At 31.3% G+C, this 22230-nt stretch overlaps 1 protein-coding gene across 4 annotated transcripts; it reads left to right on the forward strand.

Annotated features, from left to right (window-relative positions):
* The first annotated feature begins 1774 nt into the window (after positions 1–1774).
* On the forward strand, positions 1775–22152 carry LOC118190271 (testis-expressed protein 30-like). 4 transcript variants are annotated; one of them, XM_035360968.2, is made up of 4 exons: positions 1775–2458; positions 8441–8686; positions 16210–16255; positions 18885–22152. In XM_035360968.2, the coding sequence occupies exons 1-4, from the start codon at positions 2336–2338 to the stop codon at positions 19256–19258; spliced, it is 789 nt and encodes a 262-aa protein (XP_035216859.1). In that variant the 5' UTR covers positions 1775–2335; the 3' UTR covers positions 19259–22152. The 4 variants fall into 4 exon arrangements, with proteins under 4 accessions (XP_035216859.1, XP_035216858.1, XP_035216860.1 ...); XM_035360967.2 differs by having other exon boundaries at positions 1777–2542; XM_035360969.2 differs by having other exon boundaries at positions 1781–2374.
* The last annotated feature ends 78 nt before the right edge of the window (positions 22153–22230 follow it).

A 22230-nucleotide genomic window follows, 5' to 3' on the forward strand; every position in this document is an offset into this window, starting at 1 on the left:
TCACATACCCCAATATTTAAAATACGATAAAAAATAGAGTTTTATTTAGTTTTAAAGCTGTTTTTCTCGCTCTCGTGTATTATAAATACGTGAATAATAATTGGGTTTCAAAAAATTAATTTCCAAAATAATCTTAGAGTTAAAATTAAGATAAATGAAAATAATAAAAAATAAAAGTCATGCCTCTAAGTTTCATTGCATCTCTAATATACAATGCTTATTTTATTTCTTTACACTTTGAACGAAATACATTCATGTGTTCTTGACACAGAATGTTTTCACATTTTAAACATTGCATTCACGTTCTTTTGTCCTTGGCGCGAGGGCAATTTATCACATCTTTCATACTCAGTTGTTTCGAATTTCATGTATTCGTTTTAATTCTTCATCGAAACTTCTGCTTTTGTTTTGCATACAGTACGTCAGTTTCTTGGTAAAGTGTTAATCTCTGATTCTTTGTTCAATACTTTTTTTCATTAATTGTAATGCTAAGTCCTTCAAAAACAGACTTCTGTTTCTGGTTGGTGGATTAGCAGTTGAATGTAATATAATTCAAGCATTTATTACAGCAACATTCAGTGCAGGAAAGAAAATTACCATTGGCCACCTCCTTGTTATTCTGGAAATTCAATAACTGGCTGACATTTCATCCCCCATATCCACTGATCATTTATCATATTATAAAAACATATAATTCCTGACGTTTTATTTTCTCCAATAGTATCATCTATAGTACGATCGTTATATAATGTTGAAAGCATAAGAACAGTTTTTCCTTTTTTAGGAACATTAGGAATTAATGTTTTATCTTTTTCGAAACCAAAACAGTGTAGAAAATATTCTTCAGTCTCCGAAATGCAATCTTCATCGCTTTCAAATATTTCTAATAAATGTCACAGGCGTTGCATCTCCAATTCATATGGAGTCATTCTTTTTAGCATAATGCGGTTAGAAATTTGTAAGAATTTAATGTCAAGTATTTTAAAATCACTTGCGAGTAGAAATATTTACTGTTACACTCTAGAAATATATTTCTCAACTAAATATTCGGTCAGAAAAACACTTACGCGGACAGGCGCGTGGGGTGTGTCATACCCCACTTCCAACAAAATACCGATAAATCTTTTTCTGAAACACGCAGGCAAAGAAAAAGCGGTTCTGAAAGTCAACCACAGCTAGAAACTCAGCTACTGAATGCAGCACAGAATTTCAGTTTCACAAGTTAGGAATATTCCACTTTTTTGTAGAGGTGGGATATGATACACCCCACGCGCTTTCCCGCGGGTTAAAGAACTTTTCAGGTCTGTGTACCAGTTCTTAGGATCAGGATGTGGATGTGGATAACATTCAACTACAGAGCTGGATTTATACTTGATAAGGCCCTAAGCTATTTGAGATTGCGGTGCTCTTTAAAGTCTGTTATACTATATTAGGTCGTTTACTCTTAACACATTTGATGCACTCTGAAAGTTTTCAATAAATTTAAAGCCTAATTGTATACATTACTGCCGAAGACATATTGCAATATAGAACAAAATTTAAATTTTTAAAGTTGACTTACCGTTTCAGAAGTATTTCAGTCAGATGCAGAAAACAGTCGAACTATCAATTCTCAATGTAATCCTTGGCACAACAGAAGCACTGCGAACACTCAATCCGCTGACGAACTGAGATAAAAACTATGAAATTTTACAATGGACAAGTAGCTACTTACGACGCTGTCCGTAACATATATTTAATACACAGGTGAACTATTTATAACGTGCCTATAATGTCAGTGACATCTTGTTTTTACAGAAAACATGGTACTTTTTTTAATTTTCCATCTTACACTTCATAAATAGAATCGGATCACATCCGGGTAAACCAGTGTGTGGTTTGGAACGTAGCAAACTGTTTAACACTGTTCAGACTCCGATAAGATTAATATTTATTAACATTTTTCGCACGTCGGATCACACAGACAGAAAATCACTGATCTTTTGATTTGGTGAAAAAGAATCGCACGCGAAGAATTTCATAGATGGCGCTTCAATAATGCAAATGATGTCGCCACAAGACCCATGGCATAGTAATATATACTAATAATTAACACAGAAAATAGATCTCATAAGTTATATTTATGTCTTCCTGTTTTTTGTAAATCACTGATGTGTTTGCACAGGTGTGAAGTGTGAGAGAAGTACAGCGGGTTAAAATTCTCGGTGCTACCATTCTTCGCCACTCATTTTACGTTCATTCACAACATGAAGTATGTAACAAAACTGTCAATTTAAAGATAAGAAATGTAACGTCTAGCAAATCATTTGGATAAAGAAGTTGTTTATAAGACCTAATGGAAATCTGCAGAGGACAGAAACCTCATGTATGTGAGGTATGTAATAAGTCATTTAGACAAAAGAGTGATTTATTCAAGCACATACTTATTCACACAGGAGAGAAGCCTCATGTGTGTGAGGTATGTAATAAGTCATATAGACAAAGAGGTAATTTAAATGCACATATGCGCATTCACAGTGGACAGAAACCTTATATGTGTGAGGTGTGTAATCAGTCATTTAATGTAAAAAGTAATTTAAACAAACATATACTTATTCACACAGGGAAGAAACCTCATGTGTGTGAAGAATGTAATAAGTCATTTAGGCAAAAGATTAATTTAAAAATGCATATGCTTGTTCACACTGGGGAGAAACCTCATGTGTGTGAAGTATGTAATCAATCATTTAATGTAAGAAGTAATTTAAACAATCATGTGCTTATTCACACTGGAGAAAAACCACATGTGTGCAAGATATGTACAAAGTCATTTAGACAAAAAGTTTCTTTAATTTTTCATATGCTTATCCATAAATGTGAGAAACCTCATATGTGTGAAATATGTAATAAATCGTTTCGACAAAAGAGTGATTTAAACAGACATATGCTTGTTCACACAGGAGAGAAACCTCATGTATGTGATGTGTGCAATAAATCGTTTAGGCTAAAGACTGTTTTAAACAAGCATATGCTTATCCACACTGGGGAGAAGCTTCATGTGTGTGAAGTATGTAATCGATCATTTAAACAAAAAGGTAATTTAAACATGCATATATGTGCTCACACTATATGTGTGTAAGTTTAGACTAAATGGTTGTTCAAGCAGACATATGTTTATTCACACAGGAGAGAAACTTAATGTGTGTGATGTGTCAGATTAAAGGCTGCTTAAAACAAGCATATAAAAAGTCATGTAGAAGCAAAAGGAATTGCTAAAGTATGAATACATTCAAAGTACTTACTTTAGAATTATTTTCATACTTTGACAAGATAAGTTAATTGCAAAGTTCTTGTTATTATATAATTTATTTCTTCTGTTAATTACATGTATAAATTGATACTGCTATACATACTAAAGACAAATACTGAAATATAATAACTAATATTATATAGATGTGTTTACTCAAAGAATTATTAATACAACAGAGGCATGTACAAATATTATATTAGCATTTAATTATGCACTTTTATCTGCCAGATAAAATCAATATGATGAATGTATATGATACATTGTTTAACTGCTTTCTGTTCTTTAAAACAGACATCTGAAGAAAACATTTTTTCTCCCTTTCTTATTTTTTAAATCTCTGCAGTAACATTTATTTTTGATAAAGATTCCAGTGCCTGAATTCAGTTTCCTTTACTGATGGCAGTTTCTATGAATAAATTAAAGTTGACTTAAATAGTTGTCTCAAATGAAATGGAAATTATTTCAATTTGAGTATTACAATGGATGTTACAAGTAAAAACTAAACTGGGACTCTGAGAAGTATTATATAAAAACTAAAAGTAAACTGGAACTCTGAGAAGTATTTTTAAAACAGCAGAATATAATATATGCATATCCAGTTACCAAAGGGTATGGAATATCAAACAACTGCTTTTTGTCAGGATGTATGTGTCACATCCAAATAATACGTAAAAATGAAAAAGGTTGTGCAAATATTTACATTATCATCTAACAACATATTGTAATTTATATAGTTAGTCTCAATATTATAAACAATTCATTTATAAATTGTGTATTTTACCATTTCTAATAGTTACATCCATTTATTAATATTGATATGCACTAAATACAAATCATACAAGCAAACAACATCTTTATATATCCTTGAACAGAGGTATATTTGATGAGGTATATACATATTAACACAACCACCTTAGTTCTCTTTGGCAATTTTTTATAAATGAAAAGTGTGACACTTGTTTCACAGTTGAAGCTAACTCCATCGATAGAACACAGCAATAACTTTATTTAACACATTAATTTCACAAGATAAAAGATACACTCAAATCAAGAAAAATAGCAGCATGCAAACCAGAAAAGAAAACACCTTATAACTTTTTAAAAATAAAATAATTGCTTTCTTCGTGTAAGAACCACATGCAGCTCTTGAGTCTGTGTTTGATATATAGCCGGTAACATATACAATATTCTTCATCTATTTCAATTGCACAAAATTTTACCAACAATATTTAAAGCTATTACAACCTGACAGAACAATAAAAAGACAAAAAATTATTACATTCTTTCCATTTATTGAATAAACTCCAGAATCATAACATATTAGTAAGTTATTCCATTTAGTAGCATGAAAAGTGAATCCAAGCAACAACTACAAAGAACTGAATTTTTTAACTTGTTTAAATTTGGTTCTAGAGTGAGTTATGCACAGGCATGTAAGTTCTAGAGTTAGCAGCATACATAAGTAAAAAGTGTGTGCACTAAATTTCATGATGCTATGTCATATTACTGATAGAATTAGTTTCACTATGCCAGAGAAAATTGCCTGAAATATAAAAGTATTACAGTCAAAAGTCGTTAATTCGGACACCCATAATTCGCAATGATCTATAATCCGGACCTCAAAACTAAAAACTATCTGCGCATGCGCCGCGTTGACACATGCGCATAGGCGTTTACGCGTGCGCGTAAGACCCTTTACGACTGTGCATATGAGTGTGCGCAAGTGCAGAATACGTTTTCACGTGCGCGTTTTATTATAATGGACGTATAAGCTAAAATTGTCTAATTATCTATTTCAGTTAATGTTGATGATTGCGTTGTTCCTTAATTTTCGAATTGGATCCGGCTTATTATTTTTTGCAGACTGTAAGAGCAATTTTATAAAAGTAAGCTTAAACTTTCGATTATATCAAATAGAATTTCCGATATATATTTGTTAATATGTAAAGGATCTAAAGCGAAAATATGTTTTGAAATCCGAAATCTGTTTATCAATTTCACGCTGCTCGGCGGAGGGGGTTGCCGCGCGGCGGGCGCGTAATGAATTGGAAGTTGATCTGTCAACACTATCTTTATCTTCAGCGCAGATGTCATTATTTATCTTATTTTGTAATCTTCTATGTTTATTTCAACTTTAGTTTGAATTTGATTTCATAATGACAATTTCCAATGTTTAATTTCTACAAATAATATAGTACTCAAATGCATAAACATGAAAGCGTCGGGAACGGTTACTCGAGTTAATTAGGATTTCTCTACAGTAATTGATTTTTACTCCAAATTGAATTGACTAAAATGCTTCATAAGAATAAGTTCTTTGAGTATCAGCATTGGTTCATAATTCCTTCTATTCGCGGAAATATTTGGCCTGACTAGAATTGCCGGTTTGGCTTTAACTTATAACTTGAGTTAAGACGAAACACTTTCGTATTTACGTATTTTTATCAATTATTGTTCATTGAACGGGAGTTGGTTTGTTCCCCTTGAAAGAACATAGAAAAGTCAACTAATTTCCGATCAATGACAATGATTACATGTTTTAATTTTTCCTTTTACAACTGAAATTTTATTCTTCATGATGATTTAACTCCAGTCCCCGTTAAAACATTATTAACATTTGGCTTTCAAATTACTTCAAAATATTTTTCAAAATATAACTTACCAGTATGGATTCACACTTTTAAAATAATTCTACTTTAATTAAACTTAGGAGATAATATAATCAATTAATCAATACTGTTTAGGAAATAATTTACTAATATGTAATATGTACAAAGTGAAAGTATGTTTCGAAGTCCATTAAACAAAAAGTGGAATTGCTGCAAAAAATGGATAAAGGCATATCCTTCGTTTCTCTAACCATTCCGAAATCTGTTTATCAATTTCACTCTGCTCTTCGGTGGCCGGGGGGAGGGGGGAAACGCTGCGGCGCACAATGAATTGGAAGTTAATCTGTCAGCACTATCCTTATCTTCAGAGCAGATGTTTATATTTTATTTGGCTTATAATTCCTTACTAAATGTAGTATTTCATCTCGATGTACTCCGTCTTTGATATGATTTAAATCAAATTCCTCGTCATTATAAATCGCTTCCGATAAAGAAGAAAGTGACACAGAGGTTATTGAAAACGAAAAGATTTCGATTGACAAATTAGTCGGTATTCTCGACACAGCAATTATAGGACTTGAACAGCAGAACTTTGTAACTGAACAAGAAATGATGTCTGTTTATAGAATTAAAGAGAAAGTAATATCACATAAAACGAAGCAACTTAAACAACTTACATTGGAAGAAATGTTTAATAAAGTAAACAAATAAATATTAAGTTTTTTTTTTTTTTTTGTAAATTTTGATACCCTTTAGATCGTAATCGATATTTTTAATTTTATAATTTCTGCATGCCATCTTACCAGATTTAAACTGATGATCTATAATCTGGAATCGCCGAAGTCCCGACGAGTCCGGATTAACGACTTTTGACTGTACAAAGTCAGTAATCCGGACTCATCGGGACTTTGGCGATTAGGGTTTTTTCCAGATTACAGATCATCAATTTAAATCTGGTAAGATGGCATGCAGAAATTATACAGTTGAAAATATGAAATACCCAGATTTTGAGAAATTTGAAAATAATATTATTATGAAGATTGCATCTTTTTATACTCTCAAAGATTTATGTGATGCTGAAAAGAATAATTTAGTTGCACTTAAATGCTCTTTGACTTTATCTCTCTTAATCTCTTAACCCATCAAATTTAGAAAGGCAGAATGTTAAACTCGTACTGCAGGTTTTTAATGAACATGTAGTTAATACTGTAGTAGAAGTAGAAGAAAAAAAGAATCTGCAATTTGCCAAAGAAACCGGAAATTTTATTTAAAAAATTCATGTTTGGTGGTGCATTATAGATGTAAAAAGTCCCCATAAAGAAGTATGGCTAAGAAATGAAAATATGAATCCATTAACTAATTTGCCTGATGATGAAAATGCAAAATTCTTAAGTAAATTTTTGAATTGGCTGGATGTTTGGAAAAGTATGTGATGTACTACATGGAATTTTACGAAAGAAACTCATCATGCTCTTACTCACACAACTCATTCTTTGTTGAAAATGAAGGAGTATTGTATCAAAGAACTGAAAATGAAATATTTTCTCTGTGAAAAAATACAAACTGATTCCTTAGAAGTATGATAGAAATATTTCTTAAATATTCGGAAAGTATAGAATTTTAGCCAGATTGCAATATATTTGAATGCGAGTCCAAACTTGGATTACAAAACACTTTTTCATTGAGATCTGCAACTTTTGCTCAAATTACTATTGATGAGTTTAATGCTGTGTCTTCATGTGAGAAGAAAGATGTAATTAATTACTTTAATATTGATGTAACTAATGAGGATATTTTAGGCATCGAAAATGTAATACCAGTTTTAACATATCTTGCAGGATATTGTGTTTATGCCATATGCAAACAACAGAAGTGTTCATCATGTATGTCACAGTTTTCAATTGATAAAGAACTAATATGTGAAGATGCATATCGCTTAATTTCAAGTATGGATAGAGGATGTTTAAACTATCCTTACCCAGGCATTGTGAATTGCTATATAGTAGTTCAAAAACTTCTTTCTGAGAAATACGAAAGTGAATTTTTAAAAGTTCAAAATCAATGAAATTTTGCATTGACTCTGCATTTTCTATTAGAAATAATTATTTAATTCAATTGATATATGTGAGTTAGGTCATACTGCTGAATATTTTGTGAAACAAATTTTGTGGGTGTGTATAAAAATTTTACTCATGAATTACTGTTGTAAAAAAAAAAAAAATTATTATTATTATTATTATTATTATTATGTGCCAATATTAATTTAAATCAATTTCATGGTTATTTTTAATACAGAAATTTCAAGTTATTAAATATTCAAATTAAGGATGCAAATTAAACTGTTAAGTTGAATTTTAGATTACACATGCTCTCCTCCACCTAACAACTGCATTTTATGCTTAGTCCTAAAATGTTGACCTAGAACATTTTATGCTTAGACAATTTAAAACGTTTGTCAATTGTTATGAGTAATGTGCAAATCTTGTTTACTTTTTATTGCAGAATAATTTTAGATATCACATTTTGTTTATATTTATTGCAGACTACATTATCCATACCCTTCAAAGGAAAAGACATTGTTGCAAAAGTTGACTGCTTGTCTAAAGAAAAGAGTAACCTACAAAACAAAGTGTGGGTTGTTTTAACACATGGTGCTGGTGGAGATATGAATACATCACAATTAGCTGCATTAGCATCATTTTTATCAACTTCAGATTTTGTAGTTTTACGTTTTACATGTAAATCTCTTAACATTAAATATCGAATTAAAGTCTTCCTCGAAGTTCTTGTAAGTACATTTTTCAATGTATTCTTATATCTTTATTAAATTGATATGTGAAATAGTCTTTAATTGTGATATTTGGTACTTACATATTAATGCAATTCGCCAATTTTTTACAGATAAAAAGGTAAAAGTTACTTACCAGTTACAAGTTGGTAGTTTTCCTGGCTTTCTTTTAGAAAGATTCCCAAATTAACGATATTTAATGTAACTCGCTAAGCATTATCAACATATGAAAAAAAAAAAAAACATACTTTAGCAATTTAAAATAAAAATTTTAATTATTAAATAAGGATTATGTAATACATTTAAAAAATAAAACATTTATTCTACTTCTTCAATAAAAATAAAACATTTATACTACATTTCTCCTTCAAATAATTTGTGATAGTCTTCGCCTTAAGTATACAGAAACCTTTTCGCTTAAAAAAATCAGAGAATTGCAGAGACCTGGCTTTGTATAACTCCTGGCAGCAGCACCTATTTCTTCGTTGTTCCCTTTAGAAAATTTGGTACTTATGTATTATCGCAACCAGGTTGGTGTGATTTGTAAGTTTGAGTAAAAAAGTATGAATAGAAAGAAAATGTACATTTATTAATTAAAGATGATTTTTAATACAGTTTTTTATATTATTTTGTTTTAAAATATAAAATAGCAATTACACCCTTCCGGTTTCAAATTTGAATAAGTTGCAGAATTATTTTTTCGGCGGAAATTTTTGGCTATTGCTTTTAGCACTGATTGAAAACCGTCTTCGCCATTAACAGCTTGAGCTTGGCGCCACATAAATTCGATAAGGTATGAGTCAAGATGATGACGGGCTGTTCCTCTCTGTTTTTTGTTGCGCCATTTGGCTGAGGCCCACATGCACTCTACATGTTGTGTGTGAACGCCCGTGTTGGGATCCACAAAGTTATATTTGTGATTAACAGTTCCATGCAGAAATCCAGCATTTTCGAACTCACTTGTATTGTATCCTTTCCAGCAATCTGAATAAATGATGCTTCCTTCCTTGATATTTTCGCAAATTTTTTCCATGAGGGTAACGGTGCTTCTGTTAGGTACAGTAACCAACCTACGTATAACACGTAGGGTTGCCAAATTTGGCGATTTATGCAAATTTTGGCCTGGTTGCGTTAATACGTAAGTACCGAAAATTTTCAACAAAATTCTGTATTCCTGCATAAACCTTAGTTTCTTCCATTGCTGACAAATTTCACAAGATGATATTTATAAAGCAAAAAAATATCATGATAATGGAACTTGGAATACAGCAAAAAAGAATGTATACGAAAATGGGGGCATTGCTTGACTGAAGGATTGTTAAGAGCATGGTTGCCAGAATTTGGCACATTCTGAAAATTTGATGACTTCTTCTAAGGTGATTTCATTAATATGTAAGTACCTGATATTATTCAATAAATTTACACTTTATAACCTGTAAAAGTTATAGATGTATATATATTTTCATACGAAAACAATGTAGAACTAAATGATAGTAAATTAAAAGCAGTTTTTCAATAGTAACACCACCTCAAAAAGATACAAAATGTTTAGCTTGGCAACCATTGTTTAATACTGAAAAATCTTCAAAAATTTCATTCAGGTTGATTGAAAAATCATATTTAGAGAGATTATTCAGTTTACATTAAAGTCTGGTACTCTTCTGTTATTGGAACCGGATTAACCATAAGAAAAAATTGGAACTTAGAATACAACAAAAAAGAACACATGTGAAAATGGCAGCATTGCTTGACTGACTGATTGAGCAATTAGTATCAAATTAAATAGTTTTGTAAGATTTTAACCAAAAATTTAATTTTTAGTCAGTACAAAATATTAGATTAATATATCTTAAAATACATATATAATTTTAATATACTTAGCTGTAAAAAATTATAAATATACTTCCATTTTATGTATATATAAATATCATGCACAAATTTAATAGTTGTGTACCCATTTCACTTAATAAGTAAATAATTTTCATTTAGGATATCGTTAACTAATTTTTTTCACGTATTCAATACCTTTGTTACTCCAGCAACAGCCTGCTATTATTTCTAATCTCATTGCGTGAAAATACTGTTTAATATATTTATGAACGTCATTCAATAAACATTTTTCAGAGTAAGTGCTTGCCTTTTTAACATCCAGTTTGTAATGTAAATTGCTTCCCTTTGAAAGTCTAATTTTATTGAATCAGTTATATATCTTGAGCTATTATCCTTTGAAAATTTCAGTCGTTGAAACTTAATACTAGTACATTAAATGAAACTAAGTGTTCATAGAGTACAAACTAATAATATTGCAATACCTTATTTTGATTGGTTATGAAAATGGGAGGTCTGATCCCATATCTATCACATGAAAATATCACTTCGCCTCTTTTTACTTTTTTATAGTAGGTATACTGAAACATTTCTTTTGCTTTTGGCTCAAACCATGGCAGTAGTTTTAGTTCCCATCTAGATAATGTAGGCCGAATTTCTCCTTGTCAGAGACAATAATAATTCTGTATATATTTCACCAAATTGTTTCAGTTTCTACTCACCTTAATCTTCAACCTTTTTATTTTCTAGCAAATGATTTTGCCTTCATTGTTAACTTATATTCTTAGCCTTATTAGCAGTTATTGTACAGGACACTGCACTGCCCACAGAATGGAGTTATTGGGTAGGATACTGTATTATCTGCAGAACGAGCAATTTGACTCTACAATATATTTTGTATTTCTTTCAATCAACACATACTTTCTTATAGTTTTCATTTTTATCGCAATCATACTTGTTTTGATTAATTTTCAACAGTATTATCAAGTCTCTTAATTTAGTTATCTACCTTGGAGATTTAATTTTTATCAATTAAAAAAAATTACTTAAATAAAGGAAGAATTTCGATGGTTTACAGAACCATTGAAACTAGCAGGCAACTATTGGAAAAGTATTTGGCAGTTTTGTTTTCATTCAAAATGGCATTTTTAAAGAGGACTGGATAGAAGGCTACGTTAGTGGTCTTTCCAAAGAAAATTATTCATATCTAGTTATTAAAAAACACTGTGAAAGCCATGGTTTGATATCTAAAGCTACACTAGGTAATATTGTAAACAAGAAAGGAAGAAAATGTCAAAATTTAGCATGAAGTGGAGAAATTGTTCCAAATGCGTATTCAAGGGGAAAAAAACAGAACATTTTGAATGCTGCAAAGATAAGATCTTTAATGTTAAAAGAAAATCTGCCAAGTCTTAGGACAGTTGCAAAAAGCATTAAAATGCTCAGTGTCAACTGAGAACTTAAGATTTTTTCAGCAATGCTGATTTGAAGCTGAAAAAAGGTAAAAAACATAATGTGCATCGCCTTTTCCACGACATATCGCTGAACACAGAATGCACTGTAGAATTCTTTATGAAAAACATTAATATGGACAAAAATAGAAAAATGTTATTACAATAAGTGAATCTTTGGTATATTTAAATGATTGCAATAAAAAGAGATCCATTTATCAAAGAAGAGGAAAGAATCTAAAGAAAGTTTTACAAAGGTATAATTGTAGCTACTTTTCCGTATAGCGAAAAATTATAAATAAAAAGAGTGGAGAAAATGTTAACATCAACTCCACATGTTATCAGTAACATAGTATTTTATACCCAATTCTCAAATATGAAATACCTTCTCTTTACCCACAGTGACATCAATCAGTAGAACTGCATTAAGACAAAGCAAGCAGCCACACATCAAAATCCACTGTTAACTTCCTGAAAAAAACAAAAAAGGAACAAGAAACGGGTATCAAGGCCATACCCTTTACTCATATCCCTACTAAATCTGATGTATGATCCATGGTGTTTAGACGTTCAAAAATCGGATTGTCCAAAAGTCGACCTATAACTTTCCTTGGACTTCAGAAAACTGTTCAAGAGGAATGAGATAAAATACCTCTTCCAATACTATACTATATACAATGCAGAAATCTATCATGGAAATTACGATGTAGAAAGCTAATGAAGAATGAGAATTATCAAACAAAACATTTAAAACACAACTATCACTGTAAACACAATGAAGATCATCTACAAAATGTGCGAACAGCCTCTGTAAATGGGTCTACCAGTTCTATCACACTGATTAAATGGATAAGACTGTTGAACAGAGGAAATTTATTCTGGATTTAATGCTCAGTGAATAAGCTAATTTCATGGAATTTTCCACATATAATATAGTTCTCCTTGGAAAGTCCATCATAAAGGCAATACTGGTCACTTATGCATCTTAGGCAGATTACCCATGTGTGTTTTGCAATAATTAGTTTAACTAATCAGCCATGAATTTTACTATTCTCTACAATTAACTAGTGATTTAAATTAAATTTGCATTCTTCATTGTAACATCTGCTTTGCTGAGAAAACAGTTATGCATGCCGCAAAGGAACTAGGCTACTCTGCTATCATTTTAGACATTAACATTTTCAAGTAAATTTTTCCTAACAGAGAAGAACATCATTTTACCTCTTTTAAAAACCATGCACCAATTGACTGTAATGAGCTCGAGTTACGTGATGAGGAAGGAATAGTTGCTTTAGACATATTGCTAACATGTGATAGGTTGTAATAAGTTTTAATTTACTCATGACTCTTATAAGTGAAATAAAGTCACCTTTCAGTGTTATATTTTACTTCATCTTCATGAAAGTGTTCTTGTAATAAAAAAGTTTAAAATAAAATATATTAATGCAGTAATTCCGAGTTTAACCCTTCAGCACACGCACATCACTGCGCTACGTTAGTACATGTGAGGGACAAATTTTACCCCATTGTTTGTTTTTCGGAGTTCACCCCCCAACATATAAATAAATGCATTTTCTTTGTTTTCAATGAATGTATAAATGACTAATAGCTTTGTGAATTCTGTTAAACCTTTTCTCCAGTTTTAATTCGAGATAATCTTACTTTAAGTTATACAAGCATTTCCATACTGGTTACCTAAAGTAAGCCATAAAAATCGAAATTTATGCAAAATTACTAACTTATATAAAATACATGTGATTCTTTTATATTAGAAAAGTCCGTTTTCATATATACATATTTTTTAAACATAAGCATTTATTATAAAGAGTGGTTTGACAAAGTACTAGAGGAATATGAAAAGGCTGCATTCTTACTAGCTTTTTTCCTTAAAACTCAATATAATGTCATACAATTAATCACATCAAAGAATAGATTCTAATTAGGAATATTAAAAAATATAAATAACACATACTTTTTCCGCCCCCTCCCACCCTCACATTGAACAATCCTCACATAGTGTGACAACATATTTTTACAAATGCTGGAGTGCTGCTCTCAGCACTCCAGCGTAATATAATAGGGAAAACAACGCCTTCAATTCAGCTACATTTGTCTCTTGTGCATCACGTTGTCTAGAAAATTTGTTTCTTATTGATAAAATGTAAATGTTTGTTGATTTCACCAAATCTTCCGTTATTTATTCATCAAAAATGTGCAATAAACACTCAGTTGGATTTTTCAAATTTCTAAAGCTTTTCTTGACACTATATTGTGCGGCTATGTCCGAATGTTTTTCGAGGGTAATTTTTTATTTCAAACTGTTCCATCTATTCAAACATAAAAACCATCTGATGTCAAAGAAGATCATGTGAATCATCATAATACTGGTCAGAATCAGTTTCGTGAGCACTTTCAGAAATATTATCGCACTCAGAATCGGAATCTTCAATTTCGCTATCAGTTTCAACACTAGCGAGAGGAACCCGCAGTCGTTGTACACACTTATCTCAATGAACGTCTCCCTAGAAGTGAAACGTTAGTACACGTGCGGGGTAGCTACAATCCCATTGCACATGCCTTCCCCGAAAACACAAAAATCCCAAGAACACGGGAAAATTCCTCTGGACGACCACTTCCTAAACTTGATCTTGAAAGGTACATAAAGTACTAGAAAGATCACGTACGACCTTCCCTTATTTTCTAAGAAAAGACTACATGTGGGGTGGATTTTACCCCAGTGCGTGTGCTTACGGGTTAAACTACGGAGAGGGAAGCAGTATGAAAAGACAGCCCACATACATGTGTATCATTAGAGGGCATATGCAAAGCAACTTACGAAGCTGTTACATGACAATGTGTTAGCTAGTCATCCATCAATATTACAACCCTGTAACCTTGAAAGCTTGCCTACCATGCTTTTTGGAATAATACATTTTCAACAGAAATAATAAATAATTAAAAAAGTTACATTTATTCTATGCTATTATTTGCATAAATATGAAACATTACATCCATAATCTAAAGTAAAATGAGAATACAGTTTCAAAATAATTAACAATATAAAAGTGAAGAAATCTGTTTTGCAGTCCTTGTGTTCTTTTGGAGATAAAAGTATTTTTAATTACTTAATTTTATAGCTTCCATTATATACAAGAATTGTATATTTAATATAGAATGACCATTTTGATTTAATCCTTTAATCAGATTTTCATAAATTTATCAGAGCAAGTGTGGCTGTCAGTCTTCATATTCAAAATACAAAAAACTCTTATCGTATTAATCGCTTCCGAAAGTGAGATTTTCTTTTATTTCCATTACTCCTGAGAACATAAATAAATACTAGTACTGAATTTCGTATTTTATTCTTCACCCTTACAGGCTGTGCATTGTCATCTCAAAGATGATTATAATTTTTTTCCAGTCCTCTTATGTGAAAACCGCAGCATGTCTTTGTTACAGATTTATAAAAAAAGTACATAGATTATGCTTCACATGCATATATACTAGTTTATGTTTCTTCATGTAATACAAAATTGTTCTTTTTTCTCCATGACTAGGTATTTAATATGCTTACTATTTTCAAGCAACCACTGACCCCCCCAAAAAAATGTTTTAGTTCCCCCTCCATAAGAGAAATAAATTTTAACCTCCAAAAATTTTTCGAAAATGGCCATAACATGTATTTAGAAAGAAACCATTAGGAAATCGCTGTGGCCATGATAATTTACTTGATGCATTAGCAGCAGCTGCTCAACTGTGGCCACCAGGAAGTGTTTAAAATTAATTTTTGGTATGTTTCCATGCATTTTTAATAAATTACTTAAAAAAGTGTATTCAATAAAATCATAAATATAAATTTAAATTAAATTGCTTCTACACATATACATATATATTTAATAAACTGTGCACTGTAGACATTGCTTGGTTGTATCAATAACAACCTACTGCTCATCAAAGCTGAAACATGCCAATTCCCATTTTTTCAACCAAAGGCTACTATAACATTTATACCAAAACTATACATCATACTGCTTTGTATTTTTTTAAGTGTCTTTATATTCCCTTGCATTTGTATTGACATCACTAGTATTTTTTAAGTAAATGAATTAAATGCAATTTGTTCATTATTGTCTTTATTTATAAGATAATATTCTAATAATTATTTCATGCTGGAATCAACTACCAAAGAAAAAATGAAATATTAGTAGTGAATTTCTTTCTTTTATTAGTTACTTTGTTTTTCAGAATTATATGCAAAAGAATTATAAGCTAAAGGGGATCTTCATTGGTGGTAAGTAAAAATTGCATTTCTTCGTAACTCAGTTTATTTATAGAAAGAATATTTAAGAAATATCTCTAAATCTACCCCCCCCCAAAAAAAATGATAAAATTTAGAGAAGCTAAAGCTATGAAACACTATTCTCCTGGTTCATTTTGATAGATGAATTACTTTCTGCACAGCTCATGGCCCGGGTTCTGCTTGCGATAATTACACAAGCTGTCTGCATGAAGTTATTGTGGTTTTCCTCATATGTGGCATGCATAGGAATTGTTTCCCTTAGAAAGTCCTTCAGAAAAGCATCTGCTTACATAGGCAGGTAACTTAAATATGCTATATGCTTTGCCACAGTCAAATAACTGAATATAAAGATTTGAAGACACATTCCTACCGATGATTGTCTAGTAAGACTGTTGAGCATTGGTAGTTCACCCATTTATTTAAATCTATTTCCTCATATGTGAATTAAATACAAGCCAGTTTGTTATAGAAAATCTTCCACAAAGACATCTTTTCTAATGCAGTTAGTTCTTTTGTCCTTTGCCATACTCAGTTGACCTAATAACCTTGAAGATATGTAATGCTCATACAGCAGGATTGCCACGCTACTGGGAAATGTAAGGGAATTTAAATATTTTAGTCAAAATCTGGAAAAGTCAGGGAATTTCATACTGTCATCCCAAAAAAGCGATCACTTTCTATGCGAATCATGTATCATGTATTGCATGAGCGTCATTTGGACAGCTGGCATACAGCCAATTTTCACAGCACCAATCAGATTGTCTTTTAGAAAGGCAAAGCAAGTTTCCAGTAACCTCGAGAATCCAGAGATTCATATCTGCAGGGCATGTTAATTCCCCTCTCATTCTCATAAAAAAACAATATCTTTTAAATCTTTTCTTCTTCCTTAAATGCCTTATTTGTCATTTTACAGTAAGATATAAAACAATCAGTCGTCTAGTCTAACCATTTAATAGATCTAGATTCACCAAAATACTGTCGATTTTTGTAAATCAATTTTTAATCCTTAAGTACTTTATTTTAAAGCTATTTGTATTATATAATGTGTCTTCTTCCTTCTAAATTTATTTATTACAGTCAAAAGTCGTTAATTCGGACACCCATAATCCGGACCTTAAAGCTACAAACTTTCTGCGCATGCGCGTAAGACCTTTACGGCTGCGAATATGCGTGTGCGCAGGCCCAAAATACGTTTACGCATGCGCGTTTAATGTATAACGGACGGTATAAGCTAAGCTAAAATTATCTAATTCAGTAATGTTGCAGATTGCGTTGTTCCTTAATCTTCAAATTGGATCCAGCTTATTATTTTTTGCAGACTGTTGGAGCAATTTTATAAAAGTAAGCTTGAACTTTTGATTATGTCAAATAGAATTTCCGATATATATTTACTAATATGTAAAGGATCTACAAAGTGAAAGTATGTTTCGAAGTCCATTAAACAAAAAGTGGAATTGCTGCAAAAAAAACGGATAAAGGCATATCCTTTGTTTAGATAAACAAAATTTAAAGTTTAGATAGTTAAAGTTTAGTTTGTTTATCTAAACTTTAACGTTTGTTTATCTAAACTTTGTTTATCTTTAACGCGGCAGCGTGCAATGAATTGGAAGTTGACCTGTCAGCACTATCCTTATCTTTAGGGCAGATGTTTTTATTTTATTTGGCTTATAATTCCTTACTAAATGTAGTATTTCATCTCGATGTACTCCGTCGTTGATATGATTTAAATCAAATTCCTCATCATTATAATTCGCTTCCGATAGCGAAGAAGGTAAAGTAAACAAATAAATATTAAGCTTTTTTTTTTTTTGTAAATTTTGATACCCTTTAGATCATAATTGTTTTTTATTTCATAAATTACGGTTTCATATTTTTAATTTTATAATTTCTGCATTCCATCTTACCAGATTTAAACTGATTATCTATAATCCGTAAAAATCAATAATCTGGAATCGCCGAAGTCCCAGAGAGTCCGGATTAACGACTTTTGACTGTATAAATTAATAATACTTTTATATTTCAGGCGATTTTCTCTGGCATAGTGAAACTAATTCTATCAGTAATATGACATGACATCATGAAATTTAGTGCACGCATTTTTTACTTATGTATGCTGCTAACTCTAGAACTTACATGCCTCTGCATAACTCACTCTAGAACAAAATTTAAACAAGTTAGAAAATACAGTTATTTGTAGTTGCTGCTTGGATTCACTTTTCATGCTACTAAATGGAATAACTTACTAATATGTTACGATTCTGGAGTTTATTCAATAAATGGAAAGAATGTAATAATTTCTTATCTTTTTATTGTTCTGTCAGGTTTCATGATAATTTTTTTCTGCCCCCTTCCTGCCAAGTACATAAATTTTATTGACAAAATAATATATAAAAGCAGTTTTAAATGTTTAAAAAATAGGTTTAGGAAAGGCATACTAGAAATATATAACATATATCAAATAATTTACATTTAATGATAGCAACCTATATTAAGAAAGATTTCTTAAAATTTAATAGATTTTCAAAACATTCTTATATTCAGATTATGCTGTAATAAATGTATTTGTTTCTTGTTTTAAATCTTGTTATCTTTACAAAACCATTTTTCAAATTTTATACAGGTCGATCTATGGGTGCTCGAGCTGCTGTTATGCTGTGTTCTCACATCAAAACTGAGAACCAGGAACTATTAGAAAATATTTTGGGAATTATTTGTCTGTCTTATCCATTACATAAAGTAAATAAAACAGATGAATTAAGAGATGAACCTTTAAAATCTTTAAAATTACCAGTCTTCTTTCTCAGCGGAACCAAGGATGAAATGTGCAAGAGAAACATTTTAGAAAATGTTTTACGAAAATTGAAATGCCACTATAAAATTCACTGGTTAGAAGGCTGTAACCACAGTGCAAAGCCACATGAAAATTATCAGGAGGATATGTATTGCAGTGCCTTTGATGACATTAAAAACTGGTGTTTATATCTTTTGAAATAAATTAAAATTTCTACACATTTGAATATGATACTGGTATTTCATCTGTAATATATGCATATATTAAAAAAATATATGTCACAGTATACACACTCTTTTTTGCTGCTTGCTTATGCACAAGCCATGCCTCTCGCTTGGCTGTATTTCTCCATACTTTAAAATTGTAAGGTGCAGATTGCCTCTGATGTGCTGTGCCTTGCCATAAGATGTGTTTGAATACTGTTACAACAAAGTCTGAATAATAAAGATATTTTCAAATTATTAAGTTCTATAAGATTATTTAAAAGTTACATCTAGGAAGACATCACCAGTATGTCTGCTATTTCTAGTCTAAGCCATCGGTGTATCACTGCCACTCTAGCTATAATTCTACTGAATTTTTTTCAATGCACCAACTTGCACTTGGTGCTGTCAAGCATCACAAAAGATGAATTGAAACAATGTTTTAAAAAAATGGAATAAAAGATTATACAAGTGGACAGTACTTTGAAGGGGATTGAAGGTTTATACTTCAAATGTGAATAAATAAGTTCAATTTCTTAATAAATAAGTTCAAGTTTAATTTTAGGTACCCTCTTATATGTATATAGGGTGTCTCAAAATTTATGCATGATTTATATTGCATGCTACTTCCTCCCTGCTTGGTTGGCAACACTCTGCAGCAAAAAATGTTGTAATAATCACATTCTGATTAGTAATGAGTTAGTTGTGAAGGAGAAGTACATGATGCAGGAGCATATAACCAAGATAAAAACACATTACAATTTACAATAACTGTTAATGGTAGATCCTATTGCAAGATAACAGCATTTTTGTGGCCTCAGTTGAAAGCCGGACTTTGATGCCGACGAGATGTTCTTCCAGCAGGATGTTGCTACATATCACACGACATCCGAAACCATAGAGTTGTTATGGCAGAAATTCCATGCAAAAGTTTCAATTTACTATGAAAGTCATGCAATTTTACACTGTGTGACTTTTACCTCTGCGGATTTGTTAAAGTCCAAAGTTTACTGCGAACATATACAGACTAATTTAGAAGTCAAACAACAAAAATCAGCGTTATATTTTCAAATTTTCACAGGACTAGTTTCAATGGTTTTACCAAACCACCATCCTCAGCTGCAAAAGCGCAAATGAACAAGATAAGATATAGTGATTAGATAAGATAAAATTCGAAGTTCCATACTCAAAGACCCCATTCCTGATATAAATTCCTGAGGTATTTACAAGATTCCTTGCCAGTGTGGTTTAATTTACATTGGTTAAACTAAGAGAGCCTTAAAATTTCACGATAAGAAACATGAGGCATAAGTTAGAAAAACGGAAACACAGAAGTCTTCTGTTGCCCAGCATTGTTGTATCGAAAATCACACTTTCAATTTTTCTGCAGCCAAAATTATTCAAGAAACATCTTTCACCATTGGTGAATTAGATTTTCTAGAAACATTTCACATTAAAAAAAATAATAAATCTTTCTGTTCTAGTTAACGAACCTAATTCCAATTCATCGTTGCCTTCAGCCTTTAAAGAAATTATGTTTTAGTTCTCATTTCATCAACATATGGCGCCAGTAGTTTAACTCCTGTTCAGTCTTTCTTATCTTGTTCGTTTGTGCTTTTGCAGCTGAGGATGCTGGTTTTATCAAAATTAGTCCTGCGAAAATTTGAAAACATAACGCTGACTTTTGTTGTTCGACTATTAAATTAATACTTGTTCGGCGTGTTATTGTATCTTAATATACCAACTGTTTCTGAACATTAAGAAATATGATGTGTTAAAGATTGTGTGAGTGTCATATAAGGCATGTGCATGAGTGTCATACAAGGCGTGGAAGACAAACTATAAGTCAAAACATTGCCAATGATATGTTGATCTGACCTGCCAATTCATTATAATGGGGAATTGAATAATTTTTGTCCATCTTCTTGACGACAGCAAAAATTATTCATTACAACTGTTCCAATGATCTTGCTTTCTTCACTTTTGGTTAAGTTCTTAATTTGTTCTTACTGATTCTCAACCTTTTTCTTTTGCATTTTTACAATACCTTGGAAGGTTTTATTTTTTGTATTTAACATAATTAACTACAATTAATACATACACAAATATATATATATATATATATGTAAGATATAACAAAATATGATGGCTGTTTGGAAAAAATAATTGGTGACCTCAAAATCAACATACTAAATTTGATGATCTGCTCCTAAATTCATCTCTTCTCACAAGTTCCAGACTTTTCTATCTTACGTAACGTTTTAATACAGATGCTTCTTGACTAATCAAATTAATTATAAACCAAAACTCTGAACTGAAACTTTTCCGACTACCACCCTTCTTCCTCTGAAGTTCTATGATGCTCTTCCCTTTTTCACATAAGCTCTCCTACTGGCAAGATGCTTTTCATCCATGCTGATGCCGCTTACATGCTTAAGATGGCATTGTACTTCAAAATGCAACTTCTGTATTCAAATATAATTAGGAAACATCTTGTCTGAAAAAAGGATGATTTGATATATTGTGAATTTTCAAAATACAATGTGCTAAATTGCATCATTATGCTTTCCACTCTGCCACCTTCAAGCCACTACGGTCTTCTCGGTCATCTACGCAGCATCGTAAGTTGTTAAAGTTCCAGTGCCTTCATCTACGCATTTTAAAATCATTACATATATATGGCATTTGGTACAACCTTGTCTCCGGTCATCTTGTGGTATCTAAGGCTAGGCAAGTTGCACCTGTTTTGCAGGCCAAACGTCAATGTGTTACTGAGTAGGTGGTCATAATGTTTTGGTTCTTCAGTGTATATATAACGACCTGGCCGGCTGGAAGGTAAAAATCTATGCACTTGTAATTCACGAAAACAATATCAAATAAACTGTTTCAATGTGTATGTGAAAATTGTTTTATATCCATGTAAGATATTGTTTTAAATTTGGATTTCTTTTAATCTTGAATGATATATTATT

This window comes from Stegodyphus dumicola, chromosome 2 (genome assembly GCF_044657685.1).
Source record: "Stegodyphus dumicola isolate Sdum_Otavi_A_Nest chromosome 2, ASM4465768v1".
NCBI lineage: Eukaryota > Metazoa > Arthropoda > Arachnida > Araneae > Eresidae > Stegodyphus > Stegodyphus dumicola.

Coding starts and splice junctions, on each gene's coding strand:
- LOC118190271 (XM_035360967.2), top strand. CDS start 2,336: ATGGAAATCTGCAGAGGACAGAAACCTCATGTATGTGAGGTATGTAAT. Junction 2,543..8,440: donor AGAAACCTTATATGTGTGAG/GTGTGTAATCAG, acceptor TATTTATTGCAG/ACTACATTATCCATACCCTT. Junction 16,256..18,884: donor AAAGGGGATCTTCATTGGTG/GTAAGTAAAAAT, acceptor AATTTTATACAG/GTCGATCTATGGGTGCTCGA.